This window comes from Ziziphus jujuba, chromosome 3 (assembly GCF_031755915.1).
Source record: "Ziziphus jujuba cultivar Dongzao chromosome 3, ASM3175591v1".
NCBI lineage: Eukaryota > Viridiplantae > Streptophyta > Magnoliopsida > Rosales > Rhamnaceae > Ziziphus > Ziziphus jujuba.
In genome coordinates, this window is record NC_083381.1 from 16,207,286 (window position 1) to 16,219,323 (window position 12,038).

The 12,038-nt window shown below is 30.8% G+C and overlaps 1 protein-coding gene across 1 annotated transcript; it reads left to right on the plus strand.

Moving 5' to 3' along the window:
- The first annotated feature begins 3,383 nt into the window (after positions 1-3,383).
- On the plus strand, positions 3,384-4,559 carry LOC107422484 (BAHD acyltransferase BIA1). The gene has a single exon (XM_060815364.1). The coding sequence runs from the start codon at positions 3,384-3,386 to the stop codon at positions 4,557-4,559; it is 1,176 nt and encodes a 391-aa protein (XP_060671347.1).
- Positions 4,560-12,038: the final 7,479 nt, after the last annotated feature.

The following is a 12,038-nucleotide window of genomic DNA, read 5'->3' on the forward strand; positions in this document are numbered from 1 at the left end:
GTTCTTATTCTCTGTTATTTGGTTTTTGGGCTGAAAGAAAAAAAGTTAGAAACACTTGCATTTTGGTTTTTAAGAATTTGTTTCAAACTTACCTGTATCTTTAATGTAAATCACAAATTTACCACTACAACCGAGTAAACTATCTTCTGATTTGGATAACATTCTATTTTTTCAAACCAGGAACCATTTATTGAAAAAAAAAATTAAAAAATTACATCATGTTGGATATGAACAGAACACATATGGTCCAAAGGCTTAATACTTATTATTAATCTGTGGCAACTATTTATACAGAAGACATTGAAGTGGGTATGGAAATAAATCAACAGCTATGGTAAGTACAATATGAGAGTATATTACAATTTACATATGAGTACTTGTTTCCCTTATAAACTTAACGATGTATTTAAGGCAAACAGATCTATGCTGCTTATAGAATATGAAGGTATAGAATGTAGTAGTGGGAAAAATAAAAATAAAAACAAAAATCCCAATATTTTGTACTTCCAGGAGCGTAATCCCAATATTTTGTTTCACCAACATGATAAGAATCTGTTATACAACAAGCTCTTATTGAATCAAATTTATACATAGCATATTTTCACCTTTTTATCCTTTTCTTCTTAGCATGACTTGTGATAAATTCAGTAAATGATTTGAAAACGTTGATAAATTTTTGGATGTAAATTTTCTCAAAAAGTTACGTTTATAGTCTGCCAAAAACATTCATATTGCTTTGTCTTACGGTTGTCGACCTAGACTTACCATCAGAGTTTTTGGGACAGCGTAAATGGTAGTGAATGGGATATTAAGGTAGACAAAGCAGTAAACGGAGTAGAAATCAATTTTCATTTGAAGAACAATATGAGAATACAGAACATGGTGTTGTCGTTGCTGAAAACTGTAAAACAGAGAAGTATAATTTTCCGGATGTCTTTATTATCCTCAAGTTGTATGTCGTTCTTGGAAAAATACATTGTTACTTGTCAGTATTTCTTAGAAAAAAGTTGAACAAAGTGCTTAGAATTATGATTGTGGAAGTTTTTTGAGGCTTTGGAATGATTTAATTTTAGATTTGTTCAGCTACTAAACATGCAGCATTCTTGCAATATGGCATATTGTAATAGAATTAAAATATATCATCATATTCTTTACATTTTCATCCACATAATATATTTCTACTTTGGTTTTGGTCTCACTCTTTTTGATTCTTGATTTCAACATAGGATAATGATGAGCGTTACTTCAGGATCAGACGTGACTCCCCATTACTCAGGCCATGAGAGCTTACTGTGAGAAGAAACAATTTGAGTTTAGGTACATTAGATTCTTTTATGACCGCCAATATATTCGTCCAAACCAAACACCGGACTCGGTAAGAATTCCTGTTCTTGAGGTTTCATTTGAAGTTCTTTTTTTTTTCCTACTTGGTTAGGTGTTTCTAAGTCTTCCAAAAAGTAAATTCAGAATATATGGAAACATCTAAGTATACATACTTTTAGTTCTAAAGCTATGCGCCATTGTATTTCCTATAGAAGATCTCTATTGCTTTACATTTAATTCACGATCTGAAAAAGGTGTTTTACATTTGGTTCTAAATTTTGATATGAAATCAGTTTTCATTTGATTCACTGATATACAAAAACAAGATCATATAGTTGTAAATATATACAATCCAGAAAGGAGTTTGATATAAAATTTTGAACTTGTTGATCTTGTTTATAGCTTATACTCCCATTTTATACCAAACTTTAACTCTTGCCATATTTGAAGCCTTGCTTTGTATAATTATCGGATAGCACTGCATGAGTCTGAAATTTTCGGTTGAGAAATTTGTTAGTTTGAAGATGCTCTCTGCTAAATCCTAAATCAAAGCCAATATTGTCTCTTAAGGGGCTTTTGGTTTTGAGTTCTTGGAGTGAGAACAAGAAAAAAAAACCCATTCTATTTTTGTGTCCTTACTTAATAAAAAAGGAAGTCCATCAAAATCTCATATATAGGTTGAGTGACATACACAACTCCATTTTGACTTAATATTTTTTCTAATTCAAGAAATGAATTTAAATGAAAAACCAACTACAAAATCAAAACCATGGTTGCTGTTCATCAAAATTTATTTTCTATTTTTCCTATTACAATTTGCTTGACTTAGTGTTGTTATTCCCCTAAATATCTCTCGGAATCGGCATATATATCTCATTGAAATCTAGGAATTTTTTTTTTTTTTTTAAGATGGTTGAAATGGCAAAACAACAATGATGTGGACAACCACAAAACAAACTCTAGGGCAAAAAAATTATATATCTAAAACAAAAACAAAAAAAAAAAGAAAAAAAAAAAAAAGAAGAAGAAGAAGAAGACAGAGATCAGGTGATTAAGAGGCCCAAAAAAAAAAAAAAAAAAGCACAGAGATGAAGAGAAGATTAAGATGGATTGTGGGCATGACAGAGAAAAAAACCAAAGGCGTTCTTTCAGTGCCGGCAACCAATCCATTCTATTTCTTCGATGGATTTATGAAGAATGATGAAAGCAAAGTAACGGGCATTTTGCATATTCATCAAAAATAAAATAAAAGTAAAGTATACGTTTGGTTTATGCATGGGATAGAATAAGAATTCTTAAAATTTTAATATTTTTTATTTAATTGAATGTTTAAAATTTATTTTATTTATTTCTATAGAATTCTGATTTTTTAAAATAAAAAATTACTATTTTTTTAAAAAAATTCAAAATCTGTATTTCCAATACAAAATATGCCACTTTACGTGTGGTTTTTTTTTTTATATTAATTTTTTTTTATCTTTTTTCTACCAAACTAAATAATAAAAATAAATATTTTATACTAATTTTTTTATTCTTAGGAAAAACTAATTTTTAATTTTTAGAAATAATCGTTCTTCTGACCAAACTTAACTTAAGGGCGTTAAACTTGCTGTTTGGCCAGAATCTGATGTGTTAAAACTAGGATACACATGTTACCACTTCATTAGTCATATGTACTACCTCAAATTCTTTGTCAATGTCTACACATTGAATAATTTCTCTGCACTAACTAAAAGAGCTAGAATATTTTTATTTTCTTTTTCTTTTTTTTAATTTGTTGACGGGAATCGGAATCTAGAACTTTCTCTCCACGATTATAAATATATGGTTTTGTCTTTATGAAAGAGCAATAGCAAAGCTAAAAGAGCGATAACAAAAGAGCTAAAGAGTGAGCTTATAAGAAAAGAGAGAAAAAGCCAAAAGAGACAGAAAATAAAAAATGGCTACCACAACCATGAAAGTTGAAATCATTCACAAAGAAACATTAAAACCATCTTCTCCAACTCCATACAACCTTAAAAATTTTCAAACTCTGTCTCATCGATCAGCTTGCTCCAACTATGTACGTCCCACTGATTCTCTTCTATCCCCATGTTAATAATGGAGTCGAAGAAGTAGAGAAAAAAACCCAGCTCCTCAAAAAAACACTCTCAGAGACCCTAACTCTCTTCTACCCTCTAGCAGGAAGAATCAAAACCCACGACTGCATCTTTTGCAACGACGAGGGAGTCAAGTTCTTCAAGGCTCAAGCAAACTTTTCACTGTCGAAAATTCTTGAAAAACCAAACACATATTTCCTCAGAAAATTTCTCGCTGCCGAACCAGAATCTATACAGGCAAGAACAGGTGCTCTTCTCCTGGTCAAAGTGACCTTTTTCCAGTGCGGTGGGATGGCAATCGGTATAAGCTCTTCGCATAAGATCGTCGACGCGTCGACGCTGAGTGCATTCCTTAAGAGCTGGACATCAATGGCGGTTTTTGGATCCGAACACGCTTTGGTTCCGGAATTCAATGCTGCAGAGCTTCTTCCACCTTCTGATGACTTCCAACCGCTGGAAAAGATTCCAGGAAAGTGCAGAACGAGCAGGTTCGTTTTTTATCCCAAAAAGCTTGCTTCTCTTAAATACAACTCCTCTAGTGAAGCTGTGAAAAACCCTTCTAAAATCGAAGCCGTTTCATTGATCATTTGGAAATCTGTTGCACGAGCATCGCGATCGAACAAGGGTTTTATGAAAACCTCTGTGTTCGGTCAGATATTTAACATAAGAGCGAGAACTTCGCCACCATTGTCGGACAACGTAGCCGGGAATTTCATCGGAATCATCCCGGAAAAGTTGGATGAGAATGAAAATGGTGATGATCTTAAAGTCTTGGTTGCTAAGCTGAGGAAAGGGATTGAAGAAGTGAAAGAGTTTTATGGTAAAAGAGGACTTGATGTTGAAGGGGTGCAAGCAATGCTTAAGTGTGGAGAGATGATAAGGAATGAAGAGATGCAGGACAATTATTATTGCAGCAGTTGGTTTGGGTTTCCTTTTTATGAGGTGGATTTTGGATGGGGAAAGCCAATATGGGTGAGTATGTGTGGTATGACATTCAAGAATGTCATATTTCTCTTGCCTACGAGAGATGGAAATGGAATTGAAGCTTGGTTGAGTCTTACCGATGAAGATATGGACTTGGTTGAAACCGATCAGGAGCTGCTTGATTTTGCTTGCTTAGAACCAAGTGTGGCTTAATTGGTAATTATTGTGTGTTTATAAATATTACATAGAAACTATCTAGTATTTTTAAATTGCTTGAAGGATTGAAATATGAAAATGATTACTTGGCGTATAAAGTCTTTAATAATAACATTATCAAATCGACCAAATAAATATGGTTGATTATATATCTAGATGTATCTAAATACATCTATATATATATATATATATATGTATACACACAAAGCTGTTCCCTGTGGTAAAATAAATTTATTTTTCAGTTCTCTGGCTACCTTTATATCTTTTGGGAATTTCCTTTTCTTTTTCCTTTTTTTTTTTTTTCCAACGTCTTTCATGAAAGCCTATTGTAAAATAGTTTTTTTTTTTTTTTTTGGTATTAATATTGTAAATTAGTTGATTTTATATATGTATTGCTTTTTGTCTCCCTGAATACATTACTCTTTTTCTGTGTCCTTGGTTCACTGAAATTCCAATTTCTGGAGTGAGAGTAAAAAAATAAAAATAAAAAACAAAAAAAACAAAAAAGCAATAAACTTTTCAATTGAAAAAGATTAACGTGCATATACGTTCAACTCATATGCAAATCCGGTAGCATTTACAAATCCGGTAGCATTTATAAATTTCATTCAAACTAGAAATGATTAAGAATACGCGGTATACATTGGGTACAATTACAACAGGTAACATGTCCTGTCGTGTTCAGAAAGCACAAGTGAGACCTTGCCAGTCTAGATCAAATTATAATAAATAAATATATATATATATATATATATATATATATATATATATATATATATATATATATATATATATATATTTGTGTGTGTGTGTGTGTGTACGTACGAAAATAACAAAGGTTTTTTCTTTTTTCCCTTTATTTTGAAAAAACCAACCAAAGTTATTTCCAACCGTATAATACATGGATATGGATGCAATCAATATATCATGGTCCTTGCGTCGTGAAACTCGTTTACGTACTTTTCCTAACCTGTCTCGTCGATTTCATGCTGTTTTATGCAAGTAAGCAGCATTTTTTTTTTTTTTTTTATAATTTGATTCACTTTGTGGAAACATGTTGTCTAGGATTGAGTTGAGGAAGAAAGCTTTTGATTAGGGATGAACATGGATTAAATTAGTTCGGTTTTAAATCAAAATACAATCATTACGCGAAAAATAAGCTCTAGCGACACATTATTAGCGACGCTACGAGATAAATATGTCTAAAAAAATAAAACCGCAACTCTGAGATTAATACGTCAGTAAAAATTCGACCAATCGACGATGCATAAAAAAAAAGTTGTCGTCGAGAAGTCGCGAGAAACAAACACACACAACGCATAAGATTTAGAGTCGCTGAATAAACACAGTTATGCGTCGCCTATTAGTGTAACATTTTTTTTATTTTTGTTTTGCGTTTTTTTAAGTATGTAACAGTTGATTTTCTTTCAAATTTAAATAACAAATGAAAATGTTTAAATATTTAGGAAAATATTTTATTGATATAAGACGACGTATACACTATTATGGGTCGCCCATTAGGGAATAAATTTATATTTTTGGGTGTTTTTTCTAAGTATTAAACAGTTGATATTCTTTCAACTTTAAATAACAAGTGAAAATGTTTAAACAGCATGACATTTTTTTAAAAAAAAAAAAATATTTTAAAAGATTTATTAATTATATCAGGCGACAAGAAGAATTGTGCGTCGCCTATTAGTCTATTATCATATATTTTTTTTGAAATTTTTAGTAAGTATTAAACAGTTGATTTCTTTCAACTTTAAATAACAAGTGAAAATGTTATAGCTGCTTCACAGTGCTTTTTTTTTTTGTTTATTCAAATAAATTTTTAGAAAATATGTTATTAATATATGGCGACGCATAAATACCATTATGCGTCGCCTATTATTGTGAAATTGTTTTTTTTTTGTATTAAACAGTTGATTTCTTTCAACTTTAAATAACAAGTGAAAATGTTATAGCTGCTTCACAGTGCTTTTTTTTTTGTTTTTTCAAATAAATTTTTAGCAAATATGTTATTGATATATGGCGATGCATAAATACCATTATGCGTCGCCTATTATTGTGAAATTTTTTTTTTTTTGTGTTTTTCTGATTTCTTTCAACTTTAAATAACAAGTGAAAATGTTATAGCTGCTTCACAGTGCTTTTTTTTGTTTTTTCAAATAAATTTTTAGCAAATATGTTATTGATATATGGCGACGCATAAATACCATTATGCATCGCCTATTATTGTGAAATTTTTTTTTTTTTTTGTGTTTTTCTGATTTCTTTCAACTTTAAATAACAAGTGAAAATGTTATAGCTGCTTCACAGTGTTTTTTTTTTGTTTTTTAAAATAAATTTTTAGCAAATACATTATTGATATATGGCGACGCATAAATACCATTATGCGTCGCCTATTATTGTGAAAAAATTTTTTTTTGTGTTTTCTGATTTCTTTCAACTTTAAATAACAAGTGAAAATGTTATAGCTGCTTCACAGTGCTTTTTTTTTGTTTTTTCAAATAAATTTTTAGCAAATATGTTATTGATATATGGCGACGCATAAATACCATTATGCGTCGCCTATTATTGTGAAACTTTTTATTTTTTGTGTTTTTCTTATTTCTTTCAACTTTAAATAACAAGTGAAAATATTATAGCTGCTTCACAGTGCTTTTTTTTGTTTTTTCAAATAAATTTTTAGCAAATATGTTATTGATATATGGTGACGCATAAATACCATTATGCGTCGCCTATTATTGTGAAATTATTTTTTTTTGTGTTTTTCTGATTTCTTTCAACTTTAAATAACAAGTGAAAATGTTATAGCTGCTTCACAGTGCTTTTTTTTTTGTTTTTTCAAATAAATTTTTAGCAAATATGTTATTGATATATGGCGACGCATAAATACCATTATGCGTCGCCTATTATTGTGAAAATTTTTTTTTTTGTGTTTTCTGATTTCTTTCAACTTTAAATAACAAGTGAAAATGTTATAGCTGCTTCACAGTGCTTTTTTTTTTTTGTTTTTTCAAATAAATTTTTAGCAAATATGTTATTGATATATGGCGACTCATAAATACCATTATGCGTCGCCTATTATTGTGAAATTTTTTTTTTTTTTTGTGTTTTTCTGATTTCTTTCAACTTTAAATAACAAGTGAAAATGTTATAGCTGCTTCACAGTGCTTTTTTTTTTGTTTTTTCAAATAAATTTTTAGCAAATATGTTATTGATATAGGGCGATGCATAAATACCATTATGCGTTGCCTATTATTGTGAAATTTTTTTTTTTTGTGTTTTTCTAAGTATTAAACAGTTGATTTCTTTCAACTTTAAATAACAAGTGAAAATGTTATAGCTGCTTCACAGTGCTGTTTTTTTTTTGTTTTTTCAAATAAATTTTTAGAAAATATATTATTGATTTATGGCGACGCATAAATACAATTATGTGTCGCCTAGTATTGTGAAATATTTTTTTTTTTGTATTAAACAGTTGATTTCTTTAAACTTTAAATAACAAGTGAAATTGTTATAGCTGCTTCACAGTCCTTTTTTTTTTTTCAAATAAATTTTTAGAAAATATGTTATTGATATATGACGACGCATAAATACTATTATGCGTCGCCTATTATTGTGAAATTGTTTTTTTTGTTTTTTTCAAAGTATTAAACAGTTGATTTCTTTCAACTTTAAATAACAAGTGAAAATGTTTAAGCAGCATCAGAGAGCTTTTTTTTGTTTTTTTTTTTTCTTATTTCTCTCAGGCGACCCTCAAGCTTTTTGTGCATCGCCTATTGACTTTTTATTTAAATATTTTTTTCCTTTGGTTTTGTGAAAATATTTATCAATCTCTTTTACTTTTGGCATCAAATAATCTGTTAAAATATTGAAGCACATAACTGTGATGGTTTTTTTTTTTTTGCATTATTTGTATCAGGCGACTCTGAAGCATATTGTGCGTCGCCTGTTCATCGTTTATTTTAATTACTTTTAATATTGTTTGAAATTTTGTAAAATTGGTATGTTTGAAACCAAAGTTCATGCAAAACAAATACTACCTTATGAGCGATTTTCACAAATTTGTCTACGATATTTTATATGTACAAACAAAAGCTATTAACAAAATCTAGCTATTTCACTACCATGCATATATATATATATATTCATTGGTTTGAGATACTTGTGATCATCGCTGTTGCCCATTCATCTCTAAATTCGTTGACATTTTCAGCTTGTAACCAAGTGACACCTTCTTATTGAACATGAGAAACTTATGTTAATACATATAAAAATAATCATAAATATTAATTATTACATAATAGAAATATGATGAAATCATTAAATTAATAATAATTTACCATTCCTCTTAAGTCCCGGGGAGGAACTTTGCGCCTAATGATATCTCGCATTATCATCATCATATAGTAACCGCATTCCGTATTCCCGGGCTGCATCGGTGTCTAAATTTGCAAACAGTAAATTATGTGTAATATTAGATACGAATATATACAAGTATTTAAATTAACTAACAACTAATAATGCTAAGTTTTTATATATAATAATTACCTTAGTATTTTGCCACCGAAGTTTCTTTTCAAATGTCTTTCCTTGGTTCCATGCAACGAAGGAACTATATAGAAATATAAATATTGTATAAGATTATACAATAGCTTCAAAAGTACAAATCCAATATATATAAGAACAATTAAGTAAAAATATTAGAGTTATTAATTAACTTACTCGTCGATCAAAGATTTTAGATCCTTATCAATTATATTCTTATGAGTCTTCAAAGAATCAAAAAACCATGCTACTGCTTTGTATAAATCAACAACACATAGCATCCAATGATTCCTAAAAACACCAATAAATATTTTAGTTAATATGATGTTTCTCGAAATGAATATTTTCATAACATAATTCAATAAAACTAACACAATATTACCTTGCACAGTAGGGAAATAACCATAGTTGATTATTTCTTGCATCTTGCCATCTACTCAATATATTTGATATCTGTTCATGAGGGTTTTGATGACCAACCGAAGCAATAATATCCGGATGAACAAAGCAATATTTCCCTTCGAAGGAGCCCGTCAATCCCTCACATAAATGCCTACATAATCCGATTACAAATAATTATAGTGTTTAATTAATTAAATTAAAGAATTAGTTATAAAGATATCCAAATTTAGTTTACCTTATGTAGAATGAGATGCATTCGGAAGATAATTCTTGCATGTAACAAAAATCGTTTATATCGCTACTCGCTATGGCCAACTGTTGTTCTTCCCCAAATATCTCTTTTTTCATATTAAAAAACCATAAATGATCGCTATCGACGTCCTTGATCCGACGTAGCAACTCTCGGATCGTTGGGGTAACGATTAAGGGATCAACATTATCATCTTCATCATTCTCAACATTTGACCTGTTCGAGCTTCCCTACAAAATATCAACAAATAACATTTAAAATAGAACAAAAATGAAATTATTTTAAACTTCATTAATATATATAGCTGCATCGAACAATACCTCCTCAGATGGCAAGATAACAAGATCTCTTGGCCATGCAACAAATGCACCTTCAGCATCACCGACACGTATGATGTCAAATGACGGAATAGGCAAAGGTGCAAATCCATCAATAACGTCATCAACAGTTACCTTATAATTTGCTGCACCTAGCTTCACACCATGGCACATATCCGTTGGCAGCGAAGGTACCAAAGTGCCACGTGCTATGGGCAATATTGCCTTGTGCAAGATTGCATTTTACACCCTGCAAAGTTTAAAAAAAAAAAAAAAAGATTAATATATGTTCACATGACAATATTCCTTCAACTTAAAGACTCGATCCCATGACCTCATGGCGGTAGGTAAGACCCTTCAACCATGGGAGCTATATAGATAGTAATAACCCACTTAAACATACATACATACATATATATAAATAAATAAATAAATAAATAAATAAATGATCACCTCAGGATAGATCCGAGGAGCATCAATCCAAGATGTAGATTGGGTCCCATGAGCAGCAACATCATCGAATTGGGTGCCCAGAGCATCAACATCATCGGCTGGGGGGGTCCCATGAGCAGCAACATCATCGACTTGGGTCCCACGAGCATTAACATCATCGGCTGGAGGGGTCCCTAGACCAGCAACATCATCGACTTGGGTCCCAGGAGCAGCAACAGTATCGGCTAGATGAGCGAGTGACGGAATCTGAATACCACATGCCAATATGAGCGCATCAACTTGGGCAGCGCTGCTGCTGCTTGAATTTCCGACGATCGCCATCAGACCTTTGAGCAGCGTCTCATAGATTGAATTGTTTCCACTTCCCTCCGACTTGGTCTTTTTTTGTGAACTCGACTTAGGAGTATGGAAAAAGTTATTCACCGTGTATCCTTTGCCTCGACCCCGAAGCCTACCTCCATACTCCTCTTTTCCCAAAGCTTGTGTTAGGATATCCACAGGAGGTGAAGGCCGAATTTCTCCTTCTGTTGCCTTCTTCTTTAAGTCATTCTACAATATATTGTTTAAATGATTGAATATATCAGTTTATATAATAATGAACTAAATAATAATATATGCAACAAATATTCATATAAAATACAATACTCACAATTTTTTCCGCTACATGTTCAGTTTCTTCATTTGCATATTTTCCATCCTTCCCCATACGTGCCCGTATCCACAAGTCATCTCGGTCTACATAATCTTCAGTGCCTCTTTCAAGTTGCTTCAAAATTACAAATAAATTAATTTTAATAATGCATGCAACTGATCAAGTAACAATGACAAAATTATTATGGTTAAATGTAAATAAAAATAAATTGCATACAATGGCTCTTTCTAATCTCGCGTAGCCCATTGCACCCATCCTATGCGGATACTTGTTTAATTGCCGTTTTTCCGAATATTTTTGACTTAATGCCTACAAAAGTTATAAACAAACATATTAGAAAACCCAAATAACATAAGTCACCATAACAAATTTTAATTTTTATATAAATAATGCCAGCGCAATTTAATACAACAGTACCGTGAGTTAAATAAAACTATACCTGGAATTTATCCGACAACCTTTGTTGTACAAAATCATCCCACACCTCTTGGCTTATGAATTCATAAATTGAGGGTCGATGCTTCAACTTTTCGGGTGTGTCAATATATGGTCGAACAAAAGATCTATACAAGTAATTCTTGAATTTTCTCCATTTGTCACAACAATCTTTTAAAGTTGCCTTCCTAAAACTATCATCCTTACCCGTATATTGCTGCAAAATTAAAATATATATATATATATATATATATATATATATATATTTAGTAACATTGATTGACAAGTAAATGCGGTAAGTTAGAAATGCAAGTAAAATGCATATATACAAGCTGCAAATGCAAAAAAAGAATTATAAAATCTCCATCAATTAAATATTATTTATAATAAACAATATCTAACAATAATGCAAT

Excerpts from the sequence above, each read along its gene's own strand:
- LOC107422484 (XM_060815364.1), top strand. The coding sequence starts at position 3,384 with ATGTACGTCCCACTGATTCTCTTCTATCCCCATGTTAATAATGGAGTC.